The sequence below is a fragment of the Tachyglossus aculeatus genome, chromosome 5 (genome assembly GCF_015852505.1).
Source record: "Tachyglossus aculeatus isolate mTacAcu1 chromosome 5, mTacAcu1.pri, whole genome shotgun sequence".
In the NCBI taxonomy this organism is placed as follows: domain Eukaryota; kingdom Metazoa; phylum Chordata; class Mammalia; order Monotremata; family Tachyglossidae; genus Tachyglossus; species Tachyglossus aculeatus.
The window spans coordinates 16,616,352-16,644,291 of record NC_052070.1 but is presented as its reverse complement, the minus strand read 5'-3'; the positions used below and the strand labels follow the sequence as shown (position 1 = coordinate 16,644,291).

General features: G+C 43.4%; 1 protein-coding gene across 1 annotated transcript in view; it reads left to right on the top strand.

Moving 5' to 3' along the window:
* The first annotated feature begins 299 nt into the window (after positions 1-299).
* The window catches only part of LAMA1 (laminin subunit alpha 1), a 233,613-nt gene continuing 205,972 nt past the window's right edge, over positions 300-27,940 (top strand). The window contains exon 1 of the mRNA XM_038747260.1: positions 300-372. Coding sequence (XP_038603188.1) covers positions 300-372 — 73 coding nt within the window. The remainder of the gene's footprint in view (positions 373-27,940) is intronic.

Genomic DNA, 27,940 nt, shown 5'->3' with positions numbered 1-27,940 from the left:
AGGGCTGGGCTGGGACAACGGTTTGAGTGAGGGGAGGTGCACTGGGTGGGAGGCTGGGCTGGGGGGACAGGCTGGGCTGCAGTGGGCTGGGCTGGGGGAGGAGGAGGTGTGTGTGCAGGAGAGGGGGAGAGGCGTTTTCCCGGTCGTTGGGGGGAGGGGTGGTAGAGGAGGAGGAGGAGGTGGGAAAGTCAAGAGTTTCGGAGTCCAGCAAGGTAGTGTGCTGGCCGCATTTCTTCCTCCTGCGAGGAGCGCTGCTATTGCTGCGGTCCCTGAAGTTTGCAGCCCCAGTCCGCCGAGAAATGCGTTGCTGGTGCGGCCGGGCGCTGCTCCTGGCGACCTTGCTGTGGTCTGGGGGCGACGCCCAGCAGAGAGGTGAGGGGGGCACGGAGGGGGCACAGGGGGCTGCGGGCCCCGCAGTCTGGGCTGGGCCTGCTCGGAGCCGCCCTGACGTCTGCGAGTTGGGGTCTCCAGAGGCTTTGGTCTCCGAGAACTGGTCTCCGGGGGCCGAAGGATCTCCGAGGGCTGGGGTCCCGGGGGCTGGTCTATCCGCCGTGTCCACGGATGGGCTCCCTTTATGGCTGCATTGGATGCTCCTAAGCGCTTAGTACAGTGCTCTGCACACAGTAAGGGCTCAATAAATACGATTGATTGAATGAATTAATTGTTTCCCGGGGCTGATCTCTAGGAGCTGTGGTCAGGGTCTGGGAGACTAGGGGCTGGGGTTCCGGGCGCTGCTGTAACCGTCGTGGACAGGGATTGTCTCTCTTTATTGCTATATAGGACGCTTCTGATCGCTCAGTACAGTGCTCAGCACACAGTAAACGCTCAATAAATACGATTGAATGGTCTCCGGGGTCTGATCTCTGGGAACTGTGGTCAGGGGCTGGTCTATCCGTTGTGGACAGGGATTGTCTCTCTTTATTGCTGTATAGGACGGTTCCGATCGCGTAGTACAGTTCTCCGCACATAGTTAGCGCTCAATAAATACTCTATCCGTCGTGGGCCGGGATTGTCCCTTTTTATTGTTGTATTGGACGCTTCCAAGCGCTCAGTGCAGTGCTCTGCATACAGCGCTCAGTAAATACGATTGAATGTGAGCCCGCTATTGGGTAGGGACCGTTTCTATATGTTGCCAACTTGTACGTCCCAAGCGCTTAGTACAGTGCTCTGCACCCAGTAAGCGCTCAATAAATACGATTTAATGAATGAATGAATTGAATGAATAAATACGGTTGAATGAATGAATGGTCTCCGGGTGCTGATCTCTGAGGGCTGGGGTCAGGGGCTGGGGTCCCGTGGGCTGCTCTATCCGTCGTGTGCCGGGATTGCCCCTTTTTGTTGTTGTATTGGACGCTCCCAAGCGCTCAGTACATTGCTCTGCACACAGTAAGCGATCAATAAATACGATTGAATGAATGAAAGAATGGTCTCCGGGGGCTGATCTCTGAGGGCTGAGGTCAGGGGCTGGGGTCCCGGGGGCTGCTCTATCCGTCGTGGGCCGGGATTGTCCCTTTTTATTGTTGTCTTTGACGCTCCCAAGCGCTCAGTACAGTGCTCTGCACACAGTAAGCGCTCAGTAAATACGATTGAATGAATAAATACGACTAAATAAATGAATGGTATCCAAGGGCTGATCTCTGAAAGCTGGGGTCCTGGGGGCTGGGAGCCCGGGGTCCGGGGTCCCTGGGGCTAGTCACCCCCTCTCCCCCCCGCCCCCCACGGCGGGGTCCGACTGCCGGGGGTCCTGCGGGGGTTTCTTGGGGGATGTGGGCCAGCAGGGAGCCGGCCTTGTGTCCGGCCCAGCGGCGCACTGGAGGAGGGGGGGGCTTTGACTTCTTGGGGGTCGAGGCCGGGAGGAGAAGGGGGAGGGTCTGCCGCTCAAATAAAGGAAGGAGGGGAGAAGATGGGGGGCGGGAGAGGATGGGGAAAGTAAGAGGGAGCTGGGGCAGAGGCCCCCTCATTGTCCCTCTGGGGAAAGCCAAACCATCCCAGCCCTGCCTCTTCTTTCCCTCCTCCAACCCCCCCCCCCCCCGCCCCTCCTCTCCCACCGCCCCGGGTTGGGGGAGGAGTCAGGGGATGGGGGTCGGAGGTTGGGAGGAGGGGGCTGGCGCCGGCCCGGAGGGATGCTCTGTCTCAGACTCCCTTTGTGCAGGCCTTGGGCTGGCCAAACCGGCCCCTTCCCTGAGCAGGACCAGCCTTGGGTCCGGTGGGCGAGTGAAGGCGGGGGCAGGGTGGCTTGGTGGCCCGGTGGCCCTGTGGTCGGGGCAGCCTGTTGGAGCCTCCCCTCCAGTGCGCACATTTCTCAAATCCTCCTTTCAACTCTGCTTGGAAGCCTCTGGGAAAGATGCGGCCTCTGCCCAAAAGCTTGGGACAAAGGACACCTTATTGTGTGGTCACAGTGGTGTCCCCGATAGACTGAGGGTGATGGGATCTCCTTGCCCGGGAGAGAGAGTCCACAAATCCTCGGGCCTGCATAGATCCTTCTGCCCTGTGTCACGTTAACTACCCCGTTTAATAATAATAATAATAATGTTGGTATTTCAGTGCTTCCTATTGGTCAAGCAGTGTTCTAGGCGCTGGAGGTAGATACAAGGTAATCAGGTTGTCCCACGTGGGACTCACAGTCTTCATCCCCATTTTACAGATGAGGTCACTGAGGCACAGAGAAGTTAAGTGACTTGACCCAGGTCACACAGCTGACAAGTGGCGGAGCCATTCCACCTCCCCTGTTTAGTAGACACTCCGTGAGAATGAGAAGCAGCATGGCCTACCGAAAAGAGCACAGGTCTGGGAATCCACCACTTATCTGCCTTGTGACCTTGGGCAAGTCCCTTAACTTCCCTGGGCCTCAGTTTCCTCATCTATAAAATGGGGATTAAGACTGTGCGCCCCATTTAGGACATGGGCAGAGATCAACCATCTTTATAAGTGCTTATTGTGTGCAGAGTACTGTACTAAGTGCTTGGGAGACTACAATATAACCAAATAACAGAGTTGGTAGACACAGTCCCTGCCTACAACGAGTTTACAGTGTAGAAGATGAGCTTACAGTTTAGAGGCATCCATCCTGATGCTTAGTACAGTGCCTGGCACATAGGAAGTGCTTAACAAATACCATAAAAAAAGAATGACTTAATGAATGAATAGCCCCCTTCTAGGCTGTAAGCTCATTGTGGGCAGAGAGTGTGTCTGTTTATTGTTGCATTGTACTCTCCCAAACACTTAGTACAGTGCTCTGCACACAGTAAGTGCTCAATAATTCCGATTGGCCGACTGACTCACTAGAGTTGAAGTCAGGCATCTTCCAGCAACACATGGACTCCAGCTTCCTCTGAAAATCTTACAGGTAGAAGGGAGAGGCAGTTCACTAAAGTTGTTCTAGGACCCTCTGCCTAACTTCTTTTGCAGCTTGCCACATGCTAATTTGCATGATTGATATCTCCTGTTACAATGCCCCTAACTAGTGTGGGAAGTAGGCAGGCACATTTAATGGTGTATTGTTTGAGTGAGCAGCAATACTATATAAATGAATTCATTTGGAGGCATATTTATGACTACAAATTATAACATTGGCAATTCACTGAACTGAGTGTCAGGGAAGTATAAAGCAAGCAAGGGATGCGTTCCCTCATAATAATAATGGCATTTAAGTGCTTACTATGTGCAAAGCACTGTTCTAAGTGCTGGGGAAGATACAAGGTGATCAGGTTGTCCCACTTGGGGCTCACAGTCTTCATCCCCATTTTACAGATGAGGTAACTGAGGCTCAGGGAAGTTAAGTGATTTGCCCAAGGTCGCACAGCTGACAGGCAGTGGAGGCAAGATTTGAACCCATGACCTCTGACTCCCAAGCCCGTGCTCTTTCCACTGAGCCACACTGCTTTGCAACCTCCATTCTAATGGAGAGGCAGAGAGAAGTATGGACAGAGAAATTAAAATGAATAATTGAAGGCATAATAGAATAAATAACTATCATATACATTAGAGCCAAGGGTGGATCAATCAATCAATTGTATTTATTGAGTACTTACTGTGTGCAGACACTGAACTAAGTGCTTGGAAGAGGATGATACGGCAGTTAGAAGACGTGTTCCCTGCCTCCAAGGATCTTATAGCCTAGAGGGGTTTTATAAGTAAATATATTGCATATGTGTTAGTCGGCAGATGGAAGTTTTATATGATTTGGGACGCTAAGAATTAATGAGGAAAGGCATGTTGTAGGAGGAGGGCTGGATTTGGGAAGGGAGAGAGTTCTAAGCTGGGAGAAAAGCACAAGCAAGAAGAGTCTGGAAAGTAGAGAGTGACATATGGACTCTATGCTTACTAAACTGAGTTGTTCAATGTACTTAGAGTGGTAGAAAGAGCAGATGTTTGGATTATTTCATCCCACACCTCCAGTCCCCCAAGTTCTTGAACAACAGTGAAGTATTTGTTGTGGTGTGTGTGGGGGTGGGGAAAAGGAGAAGGGGACAGGGAAAATTGGAGTATTAATGGTGGTGTTAGTAGTAAAAGGAATGGTGAGATTCTAAGGAAAGTGGAACAACGTCACATCACGTTTATGTTTCCCCTTATTGCTGTCCTCCATATTTCCCGCTTAGCCCAACCTTATGAAACTCCCCCGTCCCTCCTCACACCATTAAAATTCCCCCGATTTTCTGGTTCACTGTTAAAGTCCCACCCCAGGGATATTGTTCATAAATTGTGTAGTTAGCTAACTGTGTATATGTGAATGCACATTTTTGGGAAAATTATATAAAATATAAATTAAATGGTAATACATGTGCAGAACTATATTGTCTGGGATTGGTGACTGCCTCTTTTTCAGTCGTAGCATTATCTAATAAAATCACATTGCTGAAAATCTTGATGGTCACTAGTGTCTCTGTATATGACTTCTGCCATGGAGAAATTCAACTGTATTATTCTTTTTGTCATAATTATTTAATGAGTAATGGGTCTAAGATAAAGCACATGGGCGTACTGTTTTTGAAGTAATATTTACATGTTTTTAAAATATCAAAGAATGGGTCTTTTTACCTATAGTCACATTGACCTAAAACTTTGTCACTGTACACTATAAATTGTTGAATATCCCATTTTACACTTTGCCTCTCCCTCTGGGCTAAAATTAATCATTCCACGTGTCAGTGCAAAGTTGTATTTGCAGGTGTATGTAATTCTGAAGGGGATTTTTTTTCTTTCTAGGAGCTGAAATAATTTTAGAAGGTGGCATGTGTAGTCCTCTCTGAGGAATGTGGGCTTCGCTGTGTTGGAAAATAATCTTCTCTTATCTGTAGCTTTACTTCCAAAGTAAAAGTCAGTAAAAATATTGATCATAGCAGTTGGAAACCAAGATAGGGGAAATAGTAACCTCACTGCCCATCTCCGGTGTATTTTAGACTTTGACCTCCTTCTCCTCATTCTTCTTCTTCTCCAAACATTAAATCCAAAGTCTACATCTGTAACTACTTAATGTTGAGAGCAAATTGGAGTTTTCTACAACATAATTTGCCACCTTCAGGGTAGCATTGCAAAATGAATCTGAATGAAAGTCATTCTCACCTACAGTTTATGCTTAAACCTTCCCATTTTTACTTCAACATTTTTGTATTCAGTGTTGATAATATCATTCTACTAATTGTTTTTTTCAAATGTATACACCCACACAACAGCACTTGAGGATGGTTATTTCCTTTTTCCCCTTCAAAGGAAACTGAGACACCACAGAGAGATTTAAGTTAAGCCTCAAGTTCTTGGTTAGTTCTCTGTAGTTTGTAGTATCTTTTTTAGCCCTACCAAATCAATCACATTTATTGAGAACTTTAACTGTGTGCAGGGGCCTGTGTTAAGCACATAGGAGAGGTGAGAGGTAGATATGATCCCCGCCCGCACAGATCTTATAATCGAGCGGAACTGTATTGAATAAAATCTATAAGCTTTTATTGTTTTGAGTTTTGTAAGATAGTTGTAGATTTTTAAATAGATTTTTATGTAGCTCTATTGTTCAAGAAATAGAATCAAAGCAATCCTTTCTACTGACTTTCCAGTTATGTTACTGGGCACATTGAGTGACCTCAATCAGACCATGAAATTTGTTTTGCTTCAGTTTTCATAATTATAATAATAATTATGGTATTTGTTAAGTGCTTACTATGTGACAAGCACTTTTCTAAGCACTGGGGTAGATACAGGGTAATCAAATTGTTCCACTTGGGGCTCACACTTTCAATCTCCATTTTACAGATGAGGTAACTGAGGCACAGAGAAGTTAAGTGACTTGCCCAAGGTCAAACAGCAGACAAGTGGCTGAGGCAGGATTAGAACCTGTGTCCTCTGACTCCCAAGCCCGGCTGTTTCCACTAAGCCATGCTGCTTTTTTCCCTACTCCAAATGGGAAGGGCAAAATTTGGCCTGATATACACATAAATTACCTTTTCAAAGAATGCCTCCTATGTTTATAAGTGATTCACTTTACTTAAACCAGTGTTTGCTTATGTCTTATTAGTCTATGGTTATTGTGGGAAGAGCATTTCCAAATTCTCTAATGGCCTTCTATCCAAGAAGGAAAATGAAAATATACATTATGGAAGACTACACATACACAAAACTTCACCTGAATGAAGTAAGCTTTTTGTGGGAAGAGAATGTGTTGGTTCAAAGTTGTATTGTATTCTCCCAAGTACACAGTACAGTGCTCTGTACACAGTAAGCACTCTATAAATATGATTGAATGAATGAATGAAGCAAAAATAATGATTATGTCCGGTCATTCAAAGAATGCCATGATTGTGGACACTATTGGAAAAGATAAAATTTCATAGTTCATTTGAGATCCTCTCAGTTGATGAGCAGAAATCTGCAGTCTCTAAGGTAACAATTTCGAGCAGTGCTGTTTATTTAAAAGCACTGATTTTTGTAAAGGTTAGGTAGGTTGGGAGACCTTTCTTTTCATTAGCTTCAGTTTTTAATGAGCTTGTCTTTTGCTTGGGGGCACTGAGATTTCAAATCTGTCTGGAGGATAACATTCTTGTCAAGATAAGCATTCCCCAGTGTATCTGGCAACCTTAATCCTTAAAATGAATACATTGGATGGAGTGGAAATAGAAATGTGTCCCATTGTCTCTCTGTTCCTCTCTCCATCCCCTCCCTTTCCTACTTCCCTGTTTTCCTTCTCCCTTCCTGTTTCCCTCTCTCACCTTGTCTCCCTCTTCCTTTCTCCTGTCTTCCTCTCTCCCCATCTCCTTCCCTACTTCTTTCTTTCTCTCACCCTCCTTTTTTTCCTCCCTCCTTGTTTCCCTCTCCCTCCCTCCCCTGTCGTCTTCCTGTCTCTTACTCTTTCCTTGTCTCTTTCTCATGCACTCTCCACACCCACCCACAAACACTGATGTTCTAAATCTATCTTTGAAGTCTCCCATGATGTAACACAGCAGATAGTGTATCTGAAACCATGAACCTCATGTATTGCTGATGGACATGTCGAATGAAGATAACTGAGTGTCTATGGGAAGTGCCATCTTTTAAAAAAAATTTTCATTCTCTTTAGCATTTCCTGAATTCTTGTACTTTGCTCTGTTTCCTGCCTGTAAATCAAGACATTCTCAAAGACAATGGCAGTGTTAAAGAAGATGTCGATGTGTTTATCCCTTTGCTCTTCCCCATTCCCAGCCCCAAAGGACGTTATGTACAGCTCTCTTATTTTATTTATTTGTATTGATGTCTGTTTCCTCCATTCTAGACTGTGAGCTTGTTGCGGGCAGGGAATGTGACTGTTTATTGTTGTAATGTACTTTCCCAAGCTCTGATTACAGTGCTTTGCACACAGTAAGTGCTTAATAAATAAGATTGAATGAATGAGGCTTACCTATTCATTTGTAGTTAAAAGAGGACATGGAGAAAAATGAATAATCATAGTCCTTTTGCACACCTTTTTGAATGAAATTTCTGCCACAATTTTTAATCCTAATATTCAAAGTTATCTCCCCCAAAATGAAACCTGCATACTTCCTGTTTTATATTCTCATGGAAGAATTGATTTTATATCATGTGGCTTGGCTGAAAATTTCCCACCACTACTAATTTCTTATTAGATACTTCGAATGAAGCTCCTTAGTAAAGTGACTCCAGATATCCCAAGGTCAATCAGATAGCATAATTCTGGGAAAGACAATATGATGGAATTTTAAAATATTTTTGGCCTGGGCCTTTAGTTTAAAAGGAAACACATAGTTTAAGATCTTCATCCTCATCCCTAAAAGCCTTTGCTTATTTGTAGCTGGAAACTTTTTCCCTTCACTGGGCCTCTTTCCTTTTAAGTGACGGAACTCTCTATTGCTGACCTCCTGGCCATTCACCACTGACTGTCCTTCACTATTTTTTAAACATCCTTTTTTTGAATTGTGTCCCTCACTTCCCTTCACCTACAGTTGTTTCTCACAAACTTTTCAAATCTGCTTTCCATCTGGTTCTTCTCTCAGCCAAAATCTCTCTTGCTTTGTTTGTGCTACCCCCTGCTCTTTGAATATTTTCAGAGACTCATTTCTCTTTCATTTTTCTCTCCCTTAAATATTGACCACTTTATGAAGCCCCTTAGTGAGAATCCTCTTGGGAACACTGGAGAAGAATAAATACATATGAATGTTTCAAGAATTGAATTATCTTTATCACAATTATATGAAGAAAAAAAAATCAGAATTATTTCTTCTGTGTTGAAAGTCCCCAGGGTGGAACTGCCTTTGTAGTAGTAATAATAATAATTTTGGTATTTGTTAAGCACTCATTATGTGTCAGGCACTGTACTAAGCACTCGGGTGGTTACAAGCAAATCGGGTTGGATACAGTCCATATCCCATGTGGGGCTCACAATCTTGATCCTCGTTTTACAGATGAGCTACTTGAGGCACAGAGAAGTGAAGAGACTTGCCCAAGGTCACACAGCAGACAAGTGCCGGAGTCAGGATTAGAATCGATGATCCTCTGACTCCCAGGCCCATACTCTAGTCACTACTCCACGACAGAATCAATACTGTCTCCACATGAAAAATAAGGTGAATGGCAGGCTGCCTTGGTTCCACAAACCATCTCTAATCATGGGATATTCCTCCCCAAATGTCAGCTTTCTCTTGGCACCCAGTTGTCTGCCGTTGCCTTCAGCTTCCAACTGGGGAGAGTTGTAAGGAAGCTGGACAGACAGAGCACTGGTTAGGGCACTGGCTTGTAGTTCTCTGACTTGCTCCCATCAGCCATCAGTTTCTGCCCCTATCTTCTTTGAGCAACAGATAAACATTATCCCTTCATCCTCAGAATGATCCTGATGGAAAAGACATGGGTTCCACCTTTGGGGAAATCTCAGTCCACAGGGAAATGGCAAAACCTATAGAAAATCCATTATTTTTAAACACTTATTAAAACAATATTTTACTTTCAGTGTTTGGGGGCAAAAGGGAACTGGGATTTTTGTGGTGGTGGAGAGAGAGGACGGGGAGGAAACAGAGTTCATAAAGTTACCAAGCCAGAGAAAGCCACCATTTGGGAGCTTTTCAATCCAGACTGGAGACTCTCAGGTCTTTTTTTAGATTATAACCCCCCACACCCCCGAGGGACAGGTATCATATCTAATTCCCACCTATATATTATTTTCCAACACTTGGTATATTCATTCATTCATTCATTCATTCATTCAATCGTATTTATTGAGCGCTTACTGTGTGCAGAGCACTGTACTAAGTGCTTGGGAAGTACAAGTTGGCAACATATAGAGACGGTCCCTACCCATCAGTGGGCTCACAGTCTAGAAGGGGGAGACAGAGAACAAAAGGAAATATAACAAATACTATTACTACTACTATATGTCCCTAACCTTTGTCCTTTGCATATAAGTGCTTAATAAATGCAATTGACTGATTAACTGACTATTCTCGTTAGTGTTTCTGAACTATTTATGGGCAAGGGTTCCTGTCTACCAACTCTATTTTACTGTACTTTTCCAAGTGTTTAGTACAGTGTTCTGCCCATAGCAAACATTAAATAAATACTATGGATTGACTGATAGATTCTTAGAGGCCTGGGGGGAGTGAGGCTGGGTTTCTCAGTGGTGGGAGCAATCCCTTCCATTGTTCTCTTGCAGCTGGCACCTGTTATTTGAAAACTGACAACCATAAGTTGATATTGATGTCCATTAACTTGTATGTACCCAGGTATGTCTCTTGCCTCAGTGTCTGAGACTTCCCACTACTCTTTATCTCTACCTCGAGACTGTAAGCTTGTTGTGGGCAGGGAATGTGTCTATTATATTTTTATATTGCCAGTCAGCCAATCGTATTTTTTGAACGCTTACTGTGTGCACAGCACTGTATTAATCTCTGCACACAGTAAGCACTTAATAATAATAATAATAATAATAATAATAATAATGCTATTTGTTAAGCACTTAATATGTGTCAAGCACTGTTCTGAGTTCTGGGGTAGATCCAAGGTAATCAGGTTGTCCCACATGGGGCTTAATCCCCATTTTAATCCCCATTTTACAGATTAGGTAACTGAGGCATAGACAAGTGACTTGCCCAAAGTCACACAGCTGACGAGTCGCAGAGGTGGAATTAGAACCCACAACCTCTGAATCCCAAGCGCATGCTCTTTCCACTAAGCCATGCTGCTTCTCCAATGAATATGATTTACTGACTGACTCCTCAGCAAAAGTCTTCCTTAGAGCTGCAAGCTAACATTGGCAACCCTGGCTCACATCCTGCTCTGACAGAAAGATTCAGATAAGCTGCCTAGAAGACATAAATGATTTCTTCTTCCACTAAAGCCAGTGATTCTCAAATGATTGTGAATAATAATTAATAATTATGGAACTTAAGTACTTACTATGTCTCAAACCCTGTTCAAAGATCTAGGGTAGATACAGATTTATCAGATCGGACCCAGTCCCTGTACCAGATGGGGCTCACAGTCTAAGTGTAAGGGAGAATAGGTATTGAATCCCCTTTTTACAGATAAGGAAATTGAACCCTAGAGAAGTTAAAACACTTGCCCAAGGTCACACAGCAGGAAAGTGGCAGAGGTGGGATTGCAACCCAGGTCATCTGATTTATAGGTCCATACTCTTTCCATTAGTCCACCCTGCTACTCTTGTAACTGTCCAGTTACTTCTAAACCTTGTGACGCTTGTTGATTCACTTCTGGTATTTACTGCACTTAAACACAAAGCAGGTCTTTAAGGCTGGAGCTGCCTCCTTTTCGTTCCATTTTTGCTTAAATGAGATGGAACAGCTGCTCTCTTCTAGGCATCCCTCATCACCTCCCCACCCCTCCCCCACCCACCAGACCAAGGCGATACAATTTGCCAGTTTTCTGCCTGATAGAAACTACGTTCACCCTGTTCTATAATGCCAGGGTTGCATTCTTGCTGATGTCTGCCCTTAAGGAAAACCCGTGCTTTAACACTCATCTCGTGATTTGAGGCTGCACCTCTCTGTGCAACTGCTCTTTCGATCACCAATTCACTCTGTATCTGAGCATGCAATGTTGATAAATGTTCCCTGCATTTAATACAAAATATGTAGTAAAAACACATATACTGACAGAACTGAGGTCTTGAAATGTACTATCTTTCATAGGAAAGTGAGCCTAGAAGTGATTCTAGTTTGTGTGTTGAATGTTTCCACGGTTCACTTTAATATGATTTCACCTCAGTTCTGATCCATTTTTTTCTGCTTTTGTGAGTTAATCAATTTTATTGAGCACTTACTGTATGCAGGGCACTCTACTAACCACTTGGGCGAGGACAATATAACAGATTGGTAGTTGTGTTTCCTGCTCACAAGGAGCTGGTAGTCCAGGCATGGTGAACAAGCAGGCACTAGAAGCGCTGAACAAATACCAGAATTAACAAATACTGGAATCAATTTATGCAGCTGGCTCTCTCGAGGCATGTAGCGTTAACAGGGATATCTCCGCTATTGTCTCACTCTTCTGGAAGTGAGGAGCACACTCAGTCAGTCGTATCTATTAAGCGCTTACTGTTTGCAGAGCACTGTACCAAGTGCTTGGGAGAGTACAGTATAACAGTATAACAGACATACTTCTTGGCCATGATCAGCTTACAGTCTAGAGGACTTTGAAAATGAGGAGACCTGGGTCCTTGTCCTGGTTCTGCCTGGAGCTGGCTCAAATGGATCAAGACCACATGTGCTCACCTCCTCCGGGAGGCCTTCCCAGACTGAGCCCCCCTTTTCCTCTGCTCCTCCTCCCCTCCCCATAGCCCCTCCTCCCTCCCTCTTCTCTACCCACTTGCCCACCCCACAGTACTTGTGTATATTTGTATATATTTATTATTCTATTTATTTTATTAATGATGTGTATATATCTATAATTCTATATCTATTTTGATGCTATTGATTCCTGTCTAGTTGTTTTGTTTTGTTCTCTGTCTCCCCCTTCTAGACTGTGAGCCTGTTGTTGGGTAGGGATTGTCTCTATCTGTTGGCAAATTGTATTTTCCAAGTGCTTAGTACCATGCTGTGCACACAGTAAGTGCTCAATAAATATGATGGAATGAATGAATGAATGGGAATTTTGCAGATGGGGCTTTAGTAGCAGATCAGTGAGGTGAGATAGAAGGGGAAAGAGCTGATTGAGTGCTTTAAAGCCAGTGATAAGGACTTTCTGTTTGATGTGGAGGTGGATGGGCAACCACTGGAGGTTCTTGAGGAGCGGACAGATGTGGACTGAGTGTTTTTTAGAAAAATGATCTGGCAGCAGAGTGAAGTATGGACTAAAGTGGGGAGAGGTAGGGAAGGTAAAGAAGTCAGTGAGGAGCCTGATGCAGTTGTCAAAGTGGAATATGATTAGTGCTTGGATCAGCATAGGAGCGGTTTGGATGGAGAGGAATGGGTGTTGTAATGGGGTTGTAATGGTAGAACCAACAGACTGTAAGCTCACTGTGGTCAGGGAATGTGTCTCTTTATTGTTGTATTGCACTTTCCCAAGTGCTTAGTACAGTGCTGTGCACACAGTAAGCACTCAATAAATTCGATTGAATGATAGAATGAATGAATAAATTGAATATGTGGGTAGAGTGAGAGAGATGAGTCAAGGATAATACCAAGGTTACAGCTTTGTGAGATAGAGAAGGTAGTAGCACTGCCTACAGTGATGGGAAAGAACAGGGGGAAAGAATTTTGGCGGGAAGATGTTTTAGACATGTTAAGTTTGAGGTGTCTCCTGTGGAGATGTCCCGAAGGCAGGAGAAAATGCGAGTCTGCAGAGAAGGAGAGAGGTCAGGGCTGGAGAGGTAGATCTGGGACTCTTTTAGAGATGGTAATAGAAGCCATGGGGGCAAATGAATTATCCAAGGGAGTGGATGTAGATGGAGAATAGAAGGGGGACCAGTACTGTGCCTTGAGGGACTCCCACTGTTTGAAGGTGGAAAGCAGAGGAGGAGCCTGTGAAAAAACCTGAGAAGGAGCAGTCAGAAAGATGGGAGAACCAGGGACAGGGTCAATGAAACAAAGACTGGATAAGGTTTCAAGGAGAAGGGAATGGTCCACAGTGACTAAGGTAGCTGAGTGGTAGAGGAGGCTGGGAGTGTGTCAACAACTCTTTTGTTTTGTAATCTCCTCAGCACTTAGTTCAGTGTTCTAAACATAATATTCACTCAATAAATACCATTTATGATGATGATATGGAGTAAAGGCCAATGTGTTTGGCAAGAAGAATGTCCTCAAGGCTCAGTTCTGTTCCTCCTCCTGTTCTCCATCTACACCTACTCCTTTGGAGAATTCATTCTCTCCCATACTTTCACCTACCATCTCTTTACCGATGATTCCCAAATCTACTTCTCCAGTCCTGACCTTTCTCCTTTTCTACAGTCCCACATTTCCTCCTGCCTTCAGGGCAACTCAACCTAGATGTCCTGCTAAAACCTCAAATTTAACATTTCCAAAACGGAAATCCTCATATTCGCATCCAAACCTGCCTTCTTCTTGATTTTCTCATCACTGAAGGCAGCACCTCTTTCCTCCCTGCTTCACAAGCCTGTAACCTTGACATTATCCTTGACTTGTCCTTCTAATTCAACCCACCTATTCAATCTGCCACCGATTCCTGTTGGTTCAACCTAACACCACTAAAATCCACACTTTCCTTTCAATCCAGTTTGCTACCTTGTTAACCCAAGCATTTATCCTATCACACTTTGATTATTGCATCAGCCTCTTTGCTGACCTCCCTGCCTCCTGTTTCTTCCCACTCTAGTCCATACTTTACTCTGCTGCCCAGAACATATCTCTATAAAAATGTCCAGTCATGTTTCCCCACACCACAAGAACCTCCAATGATTGGCCATCCAGCTCCACATTCATTCATTCAATCATATTTATTGAGCACTTACTGTGTGCAGAGCACTGTAGTAAGTGCTAGGGAAGTACAAGTCAGCAAATATAGAGTTGGTCCCTACCCAACAACGGGCTCACAGTCTAGGAGGGGAAGACAGACAACAAAACGAAACATGTAGAGAGGTGTCAAAACCATTGGAATTAATAGAATTATAGCTATATGCACAACATTAAAAAAATAGAATAGTAAATATATACAAGTAAAGTAGAGTAATAAATATGTACAAATATATACAAGTGCTGTGGAGAGGGGAAGAAGGTAGGGTGTGGGGGTGATGGAGAGGAGAGGAAAAAGGGGGCTCAGTCTGGGAAGGCCTCCTGGAGGAGGTGAGCTCTCAGTAGGGCTTTGAAGGGAGGAAGAGAGCTTGTTTGGTGGATGTGTGTAGGGAGAGCATTCCAGGCTAGGGGAAGGACGTGAGCCAGGTGTCGACAGAGGGACAGGCGAGAATGAGGCACAGTGAGGAGGTTAGCAGCAGATGAGTGGAGGGTGTGGCCTGGGCTGTAGGAGAAAAGGGAGGTGAGGTAGCAGGGGGCAAGGTGATGGAGAGCCTTGAAGTCAAGAGTGAGGAGTTTTTGCTTGATTTGTAGGTTGACAGGCAACCACTGAAGATTTTTGAGGAGGGGAGTGACATGCCCAGAGCGTTTCTGTACAGAGATAATACTGGCAGACTGAAGCAGGGAGGCACAGGGGAGTGGGAGATAACAGAGGAGGCTGATGCAGTAATCCAGTCGGAATAATATGAGAGATTGAACCAGCAAGGTAGCGGTTCGGATGGAGAGGAAAAGGCGGATCCTGGTGATCTTGTGGAGGTGAGACTGGCGGTTTTTGGTGATGGATTGGATTTGTGGGATGAATGAGAGAGCGGAGTTGAGGATGACACCAAGGTTGTGGGCTTGTGAGGTGGGAAGGATGGTAGTTCCGTCTACAGTGATGGGAAAGTCAGGGAGAGGACAGGGTTTGGGAGGGAAGATAGGGAGCTCAGTTTTGAACATATTGAGTTTTAGATGGTGGGCAAACATCCAGATGGTGATATCCTGAAGGCAGGAGGAAATATGAGCCTGGAAGGAGGGAGGGAGAGAGAGCAGGGGCAGATATATAGATTTGGGTGTCATCAGAGATGATAGTTGAAGCCGTGGGAGCGAATGAGTTCACCAAGGGAGTGAGTGTAGATAGAGAACAGAAGGGGACCAAGAACTGACCCTTGAGGAACCCCTCCAGTAAGGGGATGGGAGGGGGAGGTGGAGCCCACGAAGGAGACTGAGAATGAACGGCTGGAGAGATAAAAGGAGAAGCAGGAGAGGACGGAGTCTGTGACGCCAAGGTTGGATAGCATGTTGAGGAGAAGGGGGTGATCCACAGTGTCGAAGGCAGCTGAGAGGTCAAGGAGGATTAGGATAGATTAGGCACCATTGGATTTGGCAAGAAGGAGGTCATTGGTGACTTTTGAGAGGGCAGTTTCGGTGGAGTGTAGGGGACGGAAGCCAGATTGGAGGGGGTCTAGGAGAGCGTTGGAGTTGAGGAATTTGAGGCAGCGAGTGTAGATGACTCGTTCTAGGAGTTTGTAAAGGAAGGGTAGGAGGGAGATAGGGCGATAACTAGAAGGGGCAGTGGGGTCAAGAGAGGGTTTTTTAGGATGGGGGAGACGTGGGCATGTTTGAAGGCAGAGGGGAAGGAACCAGTGGAGAGTGAGGGGTTGAAGATGGTAGTTAAGGAGAGGAGGAGGGAAGGGGCCAGAGTTTTCATAAAATGAGAGGGAATCGGGCCCGAAGCCCAGGTGGATGGAGTGGCACTTGCTAGGAGGGAGTAGATCTCATCTGAAGATACTGCTGGGAAGAATGGGAGAGTAGCAGAGAGGGTTGAAAGCGCTGAAACTACATCTCATGGGATTTAAAGCACTCAGTAACCTTGCCCACTTCTATATTAATAATAATAATAACAATAATAATGGCATTTACTAAGCACTTAGTATTGCCAAGAACTGTTCTAAGCGCTGGGGAGCTTACAAGGTGATCAGGTGGTCCCACGGGGGGCTCACAGTCTTAATCCCCATTTTACAGATGAAGGAACTAGGCACAGAGAAGTTAAGTGACTTGCCCAAGGTCACACAGCTGACAATTGTGTGACCTTGGGCAAGTCACTTAACTTCTCTGTGCCTCAGATATATTACCTCCCTTATTTCCTACTCCAACCGAGCCTGCACACTTTATTCCTCTAATGCCATCCTAGTCAATGTAACCTGATCTCATCTGTCTGGGCACCAACCCCTCACCTATGTCCTGCCCCTTCATATCGACAGAAGATCACTCTTCCCACCTTCAAAACCTTATTATAAGAACATCTCCTTCAAGAGGCCTATCCCCACTAAGCCTTCATTCCTCTCTCCCACACCCTTCTGCTTCATCCTTCCACTTGCATTTCTTCCCTTTATTCACCCTACTCTCAGGACCACAGTACTTAGGTACATACCTGTAATTTATTTATTATATCAATGTCTGCCCACCTCGGCCTCAGACTGTAAGCTCATAAGCAGACAGGGAACGTGCTTGCCTACTCTGTTATACTGTACTCCTCACAGCACTTAGTACAGTGCTCTGCACACAGTAAATGCTCAATAAATATGATTGATTGATTGGTACCTTTAGATAGGGCAATTTCTGTGGAGTGAAGGGGGCGTGAACTAGATTTTAGGGGGTCAAGGAGAGAATTGGAGGAGAGGAATTGGAGGTAGTTGGGGGAGACAACTCTCTCAAGGAGTTTGGAGAGAAATGGTAGGAGGAAGATGGGGAGATAACTGGAGGGAGCCATGGGGTCAAGGGAGGGTTCTCTTAGGGTGGGTGATAAACGAACATGTTTGAAAGGGAGGAAGAAGCCATTATAATAAGGCATTTATTAAGTGCTTACTATGTTCAAAACACTGTTCTAAGTGCTGGGGAGGTTACAAGGTGATCAGGTTGTCCCACAGGGGGCTCACAGTCTTAATCCCCATTTTACAGATGTGGTAACAACTGAGGCACAGAGAAGTTAAGTGACTTGTCCAAAGTCACACAGCTGACAACTGGGGGAGCCGGGATTTGAACCTATGACCTCTGACTCCAAAGCCTGTGCTCTTTCCATTGAGCCATGCTACTTCCCCAATCAGAAAGTAAACAGTTGAAGATGGTAGTCTGAAAGGAGTGAGGGATCAATTGTTTTGATAAGTACTACTACAGATTTAGAATAAGTCCAGTACAGCTGCTTGCCCGCTATAAAAATGATATTGGGTTCTTCAAAGTTTGTAGTAAAATGCTTTACCTTTGTCTTCCATTTTTACTAGTACAATGCTGTTTTATTTGAACTGTGGAGTCCTAAGTATCTCACTGATTCATCTAATCCTCTTTTCAGGTTTACACATTTTGTGCTGTCACATCCAGAATTACTCATTTGAGCACAGAAAATATAGGGAAGGCAGTAGGTGGCAGGAAAGTAGGAATGTTGAACTTAGGTCATGTTCAGTAGAAGAGCCTTGAGTCTTTTGGAAATACTGCCTCCAAAGCAGAGCATATTTCATTTTGCCAAATTCCCTTACAATGAAATTTAAGATCTCTCTTTTCTATATACACTATGTTGTTAATTGTTCTGTTCCTATAAAACAAGTTAGGATATTTAATGTTTAATAAATCATTCCTCCTGTTTACTGAATGGTACTCTAGAAACCCATTCATTCAGTATTCTGGACAAACACAAAGGATCTTTTTTATTTATTAATAAAGTAAAACACTTGTCTTTTCTGGAGAAGCAGCATGACCTAGTAGAAATAACCCTGGCCTGGAAGTCAGAGAATGTGGGTTATAATCCTGGCTTCACCATGTTTCTGTGTGTGACCTTGGGCAAGTCACTTCACTTCTCTGTGCCTCAGTTACCTCATCTGCAAAATGAGAATTAAGGCAGTGAGCCCCATGTGGTCCCACTGTTGGGTAGGGGCCATCTCTATATGTTGCCAACTTGTACTTCCCAAGCACTTAATACAGTGCTCTGCACACAGTAAGGGCTCAATAAATAGGATTGATTGATTGATTGATGTGGTCTGGAACCTTGTCAGACCTTGTATCTACTTCAGTGCTTAGAACAGTGTTTGGCACATAGTAAGAGCTTAACAAATACCACAATCATTATATATAAATTTATCTGGCCTGACGTTTTTTCAAGGCTAATAAGTAACAGGGGAGTTAGGCTTCTGTTTTTCTTGCCAGTCTAGTGACCTAGAGCAATAATTTGCTAAATACTTTCCTACTTCCCTCAGAGGTTTAATAAATCTAAGAACATCTAGGGAGCAGTTGACACTTTGCAGGAATCTGGATCACCCACAATACCATTAATTTAAATTGTGAATATAATAATAATTGTGGAATTTATTAGAAACTATGTGCCGTGATAGAAGTTCAGTATGTAGGGATTGGAAAAATCTCTGTTGCACAATTCTAAATTGCCAAACACACCATTTCCCTTTTTTTTTTTAGGTATTTGTTAAGTGCTTCCTATGTGCCAGGTATTGTACTAAGCCCCGGGGTAGATACAAAGTTGTCATGTTGAACACAATCCCTGTCCAGCTTGGGGCTCAAAGCCTTAACCCCCATTTTACAGATGAGGTAACTGAGGCACAGAGAAGTGAAGTGATTTGCCCAATGTCACACAACAGACGAGCTGGGATAGGTGCTGTGGGGAGGGGAAGGAGGTAGGGCAGGAGGGATGGGAAGGAGGAGAGGAAGGAGGGGGCTCAGTGTGGGAAGGCCTCCTGGAGGAGGTGAGCTCTCAGTAGGTCTTGGATGGGAGGAAGAGAGCTAGTTTGGCGGATGTGTGGAGGGAGGGCATTCCGGGCCCGGGGAAGGACGTGGGCCAGGGGTCGACGGCGGGATGGGCGAGAACGAGGTCCAGTGAGGAGGTGAGCAGCGGCAGAGGAGCAGAGGGTGTGGGCTGGGCTGGAGAAGGACAGAAGGGAGGGGATGTAGAAGGGGGCGAGGTGATGGACAGCCTTGAAGCTGAGAGTGATGAGTTTTGGCTTGATGTGTAGGTTGACTGGTAGCCACTGGATATTGCAGAGAAGCAGCATGGCTCAGTGGAAAGATCCCGGGCTTTGGAGTCAGAGGTCATGGGTTCAAATCCCGGCTCTGCCACTTGTCAGCTGTGTGACTTTGGGCAAGTCACCTGACTTCTCTGTGCCTCAGTTCCCTCATTTGTTTGGTTTTGTTCTCTGTCTCCCCCTTTTAGGCTGTGAGCCCACTGTTGGGTAGGGACTGTCTCTATGTGTTGCAAACTTGTGCTTCCCAAGCACTTAGTACAATGCTCTGCACACAGTAAGTGCTCAATAAATGCGATTGATGATGATGAAGTGGTGGAGCTGGGATTAGAACCCTGGTCCTTCTGAATCCCAGGACCATGCTGTCTTCTCTAGACCACACTGTTTCGCCTATTCAGCATTATTGTATATTTTAGTCACTAGCTTGAAAGGATCCCGGCCTTGGAGGTTAGATAAGGTTTAGAGAACCCTTAAATGAACAGTTTTTAGTCTTTCTGAACCATATGTATTACCTTGTATTTTTAATTCATTCAGATGGTACAATAGTTACTTAATGTCTTTGGACAATGGTGATTTAAAAGAAAAATCGACTTCCATGTTAAATGTATAAATCTTCTGTGTTTAAAATGTTTTTGTCTTAATAAAAGAATATTGAAGAAACATATGCAATAGCCTCAGCTCACTGGGACAATCCTGGTTATATTTAAACTGTAAAGATAAAAGAGTAAAGTTGTACAGCTGTTTCCCTCCAGGGTTTTTTTTTTTCTGGAAGTTGTCTAGACAATATATGAATCATTCTATGTTAACAGTAGCATCCAAAACTGACAATATAATTCAATGACAAAATGAGAGAGCTTTTGGTTGCATCTGGAACAAAATAAACATTTGCCTTTTTTAAATGCTAGCTGTTTCTATAATTAATTTGTATAATCCCAAGAATCTATTTATAGTGACTTTCTTTCAAGGCATTGAGGGCATTTTGTGCAGATTATTCTCATCCCCACTGCATTGATGTAAGGTGAGTGAGCTGATTCATTACTGTTTTATAGAGAGGGAAGAATTCAAGGAATTTGATATAAAGAGACACACTGGGAATCAACTTGTCCTCTGACATGGCATAGTGAGAAGGAGCATGGCATAGTGAATAGAGGATGGGCCTGGGATTCAGAAGGTCATGGGTTCTAATCCCAGCTACACCACTTGTCTTCTGAGTGGCCTTGGGCAAATCACTTACCTTTCTATGCCTCAGTTACCTCATCTGTAATATGGGAATGGAGACAGTGAGCCCCACGTGGTACAGGGGTGGTGTCCAACCCAATTTGCTTTTATACACCCCAGAGCTAGTATAGTGCCTGGCACATAGTATGTGCTTAATAAATACCACAATTATTGTCGTTATTGTTATTATTATTATGTTTCTGCCATAATATCTTCCCTATTTTCTTATTTTCTTTTCATCATTTCTATCATTTGTAATTAGAGCGTCACAATGGAGGATAACACATCCAGAGAAGCAGCATGGTGTAGTGGATAGAGCTAGACTGTGAGCCCGTTGTTGGGTAGGGACCGTATCTATATGTTGCCGATTTGTACTTCCCAAGTGCTTAGTACAGTGCTGTGCACACAGTAAGCGCTCAATACATATGACTGAATGAATGAATGAATACAGCGTGGCCCTGGGAGTAAGAAGGTCATGTGTTCTAAATCCTGGCTCCACCACTTGTCTCCTGTGTGACCTTGGGCAAGTCACTTCACTTCTCTGTACCTCAGTTACCTCATCTGTAAAATGGGGATTGAGACCTTGAGCCCCATGTGGAACAGGGACTGTGTCCAACCCAATTTGCCTTTATCCACCCCAATGCTTAGTACTGTGCCTGGCACATAGTAAGCCCTTAACAAATATGAGTATTATTATTACTATGCTTCTGCCATACTATCTTCCCTATTTTCTGTGTGACCTTTAGCAAGTCATTTTACTTCTCTGGGCCTCAGTTACCTTATCTGTAAAATTGTAGTTGAGATTGTGAGCCCCATGTGGGATAGGGACTGTGTCTAAACCAATTTGCTTGTATCCATCAGTGTTTAGTACAGTGCCTGGCCCATAGAAAGCCCTTAACAAATACCATTATTATTAGTAGTAGTATTATTTTCTTATTTTCTTTTCAGCATTTCTATCATTTAAAGTTAGAGGGTTACCAAGGAGAATAACACATTAGAGTGTTAGAGCAAAATTACCTGGACTGTGCCCAAGGTCCTTACTTACTGCTGCTGCTGCTTCATTCCCAGGCTGGCCATCTCCCCAGGGGTTGATTCTGCATCTCTTCTCTCCCTCTCCTCTCCTGATGACTCTAAGTTCCCAGTGTTATACCCTCCTACCTCCCTCCTACCCGCTGCTCTTCCTCTTCCCTGCTGCTGTTCTTCCTTCTGTCTCCCCTCCTCCTTTTCCGTCCCCATTGATCTTGCTCCTGCTGTGCATCTATTTGTGCTCCTCCTGGAGGACCAATCAGAGACAACTTCATTCATATATTAGAGAGTGAACAGCTTTCATGCTATGTATGTGTTCAATAAATCGGCTTTTAACAGAGAGTTTCAGATGGAAAATATTGTGTGCACCTTTTCCAGGATCCAAACACATGGCTTATCTGTGCTTCTGCTATAAGAATAACAAGAATAATAATAATAATGGCATTTATAAAGCACTTGCTATGTGCAAAGTACTGTTCTAAGCTCTGGGGCTGTTACAAGGTGATCAGGTTGTCCCACCGGGGGTTCACAGTCTTGATCCCCACTTTACAGATGAGGTAACTGAGGCACAGAGAAGTTTAGTGACTTGCCCAAAGTCACAGAGCTGACAATTGGCAGAGCAAGGATTTGAACCCCTAACCTCTGACTCCAAAGCCCGTGCTCTTTCCACTGAGCCACGCTGCTTCTCTGCTATTTGCGGCTTTCATCACATAGTCATCCCACTTTCTCTACCAGGGTTTGTGGTTGTTAGGGATCTCTTCTGGATTGTGGAACATCCTCTATGTAAGAGCGTTGTGGGCAAGGAACATATCAAACAACTCTGCTGTATTGAACTTTCCCAAAGGCTTAGTATAGCACTGAATACACAGTAAGTGCTCAATAAATAACATTGTTTGATTGCATATGGAAGTCAGCCAAACGTGCTTGAAGAGTTGACTTCATCACTTCTTTTTGTCACCTGAGTGGTGATCACTTTTTGGGTGTTTGCCAGTCAGTAGTTGTCTATAACCTATTGATTCTGGCAATCAACCATCTGGTATGTTACTGAATGTCTGAGGAAGCAAGACACTCTTTTGTAGGTACTTAGGACTGTGTTTAATCACATCTGGGTATTTTTTTCCGGTCTTTAGAACAGTGCTTTACCCACACTAAGTCCTCAGTAAATACTATTACAACTAGTAGTACTTCAGTGCTAAAGCACTTTGGTGTTGGAATTGAATAGGTCACTTAAATGCATAAGTGACCATGTGAAAAACTGGTTGAGTGCAGGCAGTTGATTGTGAGTGACTTAGAGGTCCAGAACAATAAACTTATGGTGTGGCACATTTTGATATTGATTGAACTGTACACATTTTAGTTGTTCCTTTAAGTGGAAACACCAAAGGTTTCCACGACAGATTGTCCATCTGTGAGTGCAGTCAAAGGAGCAGATTCAGTATATAGCCCAGATTATGTGCCAAGAGGCAGAGAAGCAAGTGGCATAGTGGATAGAGCTTGGGCCTGGGAGTCAGAAGGACCTGGGTTCTAATGCCAGCTTCACCACATATAGAGAAGCAGCATGGCCCAGTGGAAAGAGCACGGGTTTTGGAGTCAAGGGTTATGGGTTCGAATTCCAGCTCCACCAATTGTCAGCTGTGTGACTTTGGGCAAGTCACTTAACTTCTCTGTGCCTCAGTTCCCCCATCTGTAAAATAGAGATGAAGACTGTGAGCCCCACATGGGACAACCTGATCTCCTTGTAGCCCCCCCAGTGCTTAGAACAGTGCTTTGCACATAGTAAGCGCTTAATAAATACCATCATTATTATTACATGTCTGGTGTGTGTATGACTTTAAGCAATTCACTTAACTCTCTGGGCCTCAGCTATCTCATCTGTAAAATAGGGATCAAAAGTGTGAGCCTAATGTGGGACAGGGACTGTGTCCAATCTGATGATCTTGAAATTACCCCAGTGCCTAGAACAGTGTGTGACACATAATAAGCCCTTAAAAAATACCATTATTAACAACTTTGTCCCGTGTCCACAGTCACTGCAATTTAAAAATGTAGATGGATTCTCTATGGATTCTCTATTCTCTATGGATAGAGAAGCAGTGTGGCTCAGTGGAAAGAGCATGGGCTTTGGAGTCAGAGGTCAGGGGTTCAAATCCCAGCTCTGCCAATTGTCAGCTGTGTGACTTTGGGCAAGTCACTTAACTTCTCTATGCCTCAGTTACCTCATCTGTAAAATGGGGATTAAGACTGTGAGCCCCCCGTGGGACAACCTGATCACCTTGTAACCTCCCCAGTGCTTAGAACAGTGCTTTGCACATAGTAAGTGCTTAATAAATGCCATTTTTATTATTATTTATACAGGTCAAGGTTGTTAATGACAATGATGATAATGACGTTCAATGACAAGGCTATTCTCCGCATGACTCTTTCTTGAAGATGATAGTTGTTAAAACAAATGCACACCATTAATTTGGTTGTTCAGTATACAGTAGAAGTTGATTCTTTGACACATTTGTTCCAGTTTTGTCTTTTTCTTTATCTCTAAATAAAATTCAAGGTTTAAAGCAATTTTGAAAATAGCAGCTTTTCAAAGACCCATAATATGTATGAAACAAAGAACTTTGCATTCATCTTAGTGTCAGGTAGAAGTGCAGATTGCTAAAACTGCAAGACATTAGATGGGCAGGGGAAGTGGCTAATGGAAAGCGCACAGGCCTTGGAATTGGGAGACCCAGGTTTGAGTCCCAGCTCTGCCACTGGCCAACTGTGTGACTTTGGGTGAATTACTTACCCTCTCTGGGCCTCAGTTCCCTTATCTTTAAAATGGGGATTAGATTGATTGTGAGTTATATGTATGTTTTTACTTCAATGCTAGGCATTACTAATAATAATACTGATAATAATATTGAAACTTGTATCCAGACTGACATCCTCACCTAGTAATTCTCAAACTTGTCCCTAATTGTCCTCAATGTTGATATTTGAGAGAGAGCAAGTTCTAGGAGAATCAGCTGATGATCCATTTCTGCTCTTCCCTTCAGAGGCAGGAAATTGGCAGAATGTTATTTTGAGGTCCTTTTTAGCTCCTTGATCCTCTTCTGGGTTCCTACCAGGACAGAGAAATCCCTTTTCTTTCTCCTTTTCCCTCAGCAAGAGAGGAGGGAGGGCATTATTTTTTAAAGTGACTCAGTATCTCATAGAGCAGTTTGGACAAAACTCTTCTCTTTTAGTATTTCCCCTTTCAGGGGAAGCAACATGGCATAATGGATAGAGCACAGGCCTGGGAGTTAGAAGGTCATGTGTTCTTAACCCAGCTCTGCCACTTGCCTATTGTGTGACCTTGGGCAAGTCACCTCACTTTTCTGTGCCTTAGTTACCTCATCTGTAAAATGGGGATTTAGACTGTGAGTCCCATACAGGACAGGGACTGTGTCCAACCCGATTCACTTCTATCCACTCCAGCCTTGCACATATTAAGCGCTTAAAATACCACAGTTATTATTTTTATTTAAACCTAGAATTTAAGTGTTACAGGATGCTTCTGTGTGGATGAGCTAGGAAGACCTGAGTAGAATAGAGAACTTGAAAATGTTGGTTTGACCTGTTTTAAATTGGGTTCATAGAAAATCTGGTTTAAATCAAAGCTGTGGAGTGGGATCTTTGATCTGAGAGAGCTGTCATTACTTTGACTGATTTTAAACTTTTTCAAATGTTCAGTTTGAAACAGCACAATTCACTGTTTCTTAGTTTAGCCCTTTGAGACTGGTGCACTATTGCACTATGGGAATTAACATAAAAGTATTGATGATTTTTATGCTCCTTATTTAGTTTGGGGTATCTCTATCCTTAAGCCCTGCTTTTTCACCTCTTCACTTATTATTCACACCTCCACCAGAGAAATAAGTGTGAGGAGAAGAGGATAGGCAAATCAATCAAATTGTTCCTGGCTTACAGCTCTTGTAATTTTTTTTTTTTTGTGTGTGTGTGTGTGTGTGTATGTGGGGGCTAGGGAGTAATAACAAGAAATTTAAAACATTTAGAGATTTTTGGATTTTATTTGGAATTTCTTAAACACGTTCTCTCTACTTTTTTAACAGTGGATAATTGATACCTAGCTCTACTCAGGCAATCTGTACATGTTTGAATTCTGGAAATGTATTTAATATAAGTATTCACTTTATTCATTTGAAATATTCACATATGAAATATGTTTATACTGGTCTTACCAAAATCCTTCAAAGTGTTACTCTTCATCAGAAACACACTGAAGGTAAAATACTTGGCAGTGTGTTTCCTTTATTGCCTGTTTATGCTGCATAAAACAGGCTTTTGTTTCTTTTCCAAGTCCTGCTAAGGTGGAGACAGCCTGAAAGGGCATTTATTCATATTTTTTCTTTCTTCTCTAGGAACCATTCTTCCGGAGTCAGAAGTCAAAAGGAAGAACTTACACAGTATAGAGTTTAAAGGGATACAAGCTAGGATCTTACCTTTCTTCTCCAAAGAAGTTAAAGACTTTTAAACATCAACCAAAACTCCTACTTATCTGAATGTGGAATGTTTGCCATCTGACTGTGGTGAATACAGAGCATTGTGATGGAAGGAAGGGTTTTTTCCCAGTAGGAAGGAGGAACTTCAGTGGGAATTATGCCTGTGGAGGAAAGAATAATACTATTTTTTTTTTTTTTGTATTTCCGCTCTCTCATCTGAGGAGCTCAAAGCTCTACCAAACGACTTTATTTTCTAGATCGTGGGAAGCTGTCCTCCACCAAGGAAATAGTCCTACAGATTTTCATAATGCTGGGAAAAGAAATAAGGCATGGAAGAATGGAAGTTTAACTCTGAATTAGCTATTCTAAAGTGTAAATGGTTTAGGATTAATATGAAGGGAATATGGTTATGTAGAAGGGGCATTTCATCAGTTATATTTATGTTCCATTTGGTGCTTGCTGGATTTCTAAATTCCATGCTCAGATGCCTAAAAATTTAGATAGAAAATTCACACTGGTCTCCCTTTGAAATTACCCTTTGTGAACGGAGGTGAATTGAGGCTATGGAGTTTGAATAGCTTTATGGGTAAGAATTTACAGTTGGCTATCCAGGGTTCCTGGAGCTCATATGGCACAGTGAGGGATTCTCTACTCTCTCTGATCTGCAGTCTGCAGGGCGAGATGGAAATTGTGCCATAATAGGATTCAAGAAGGATGGTATTGCTGCTGACCTTCTGGTGATTAAATTGAATGATTAATCTCTGGAGCCACTTAGACTGGGTTGGGAATGTGTCTGTTATATTGTTATATTGTACTCTCCCAAGCACTTAGTTCAGGGTTCTGCACACAGTAAGCACTCAATAAATATGATTGACTGACTGACTCATAAGTAGTGGTAAAAGCAGTTTATACTGAGCCCTCATAGTAGTAGGTGCTTGGGAAAAAATAGCCTTTATTCAGTTAACCAAACCCAGATCTTGAAGTTAGACAAGAAAAAAATATAAAAAATATGAAATGTTGAAAATTTTCGGATAGATTTTACCTAAACCACATACTTTTGTTTTCTAATTAGCTCATCATAGTGTTCTCCAAGTGCTAAGAAGGTTCTCTTTGGTGCATTTCAAAAAGTGAATCTGATGATACCAATATGTTCAGTGTGTGAAACTGCAGTTGGTGAATGAACAAGAATTATTTCACGGTTAATCAGGCTTGGAGCAGTTGGCAACTTGCTATTCTACCAACCATCAACTCTAGGTTAAAGGGTGTGTCAAAAACTTTCATCATCATTCTTGAACAGTGGAACAGGCTGCAAATTATAAGAAAATATATGGGTCCATCTGGTATTCTTGAAACATAATTTGTTAAGTGCTTGCCTACACATTGAGAATCTAATTATACTTATTTAAAATTCCCAAGAAGGTTTCACAACACATTCTGTCTTTCTATTATTATAGCAAGTTAAACTTTTGTCCCAAGAATGTGCTCTCTGCCCCCTCTCCCTGCCCCCCACTCCCTTTTTGTTTGATATGTTAGGCTGGGTCTCCATCCAGGCTACTCTATGAATAAACTACTCTCTGAATAACTCTTTGGGAATTGCTTTAACTCTTTCAGGCTTTTAGTCAGCTACTGAATCCCATCTCATTTTTCTTGGAAAATTGGAAGCTGATTCATTCATCATTGCTATCAATATATTAAGAGGACACATTACAATGCTGAACCCACCTGCATATTTTCTAGCAAGAAATTCACCTCCTGGTTTGTGAAT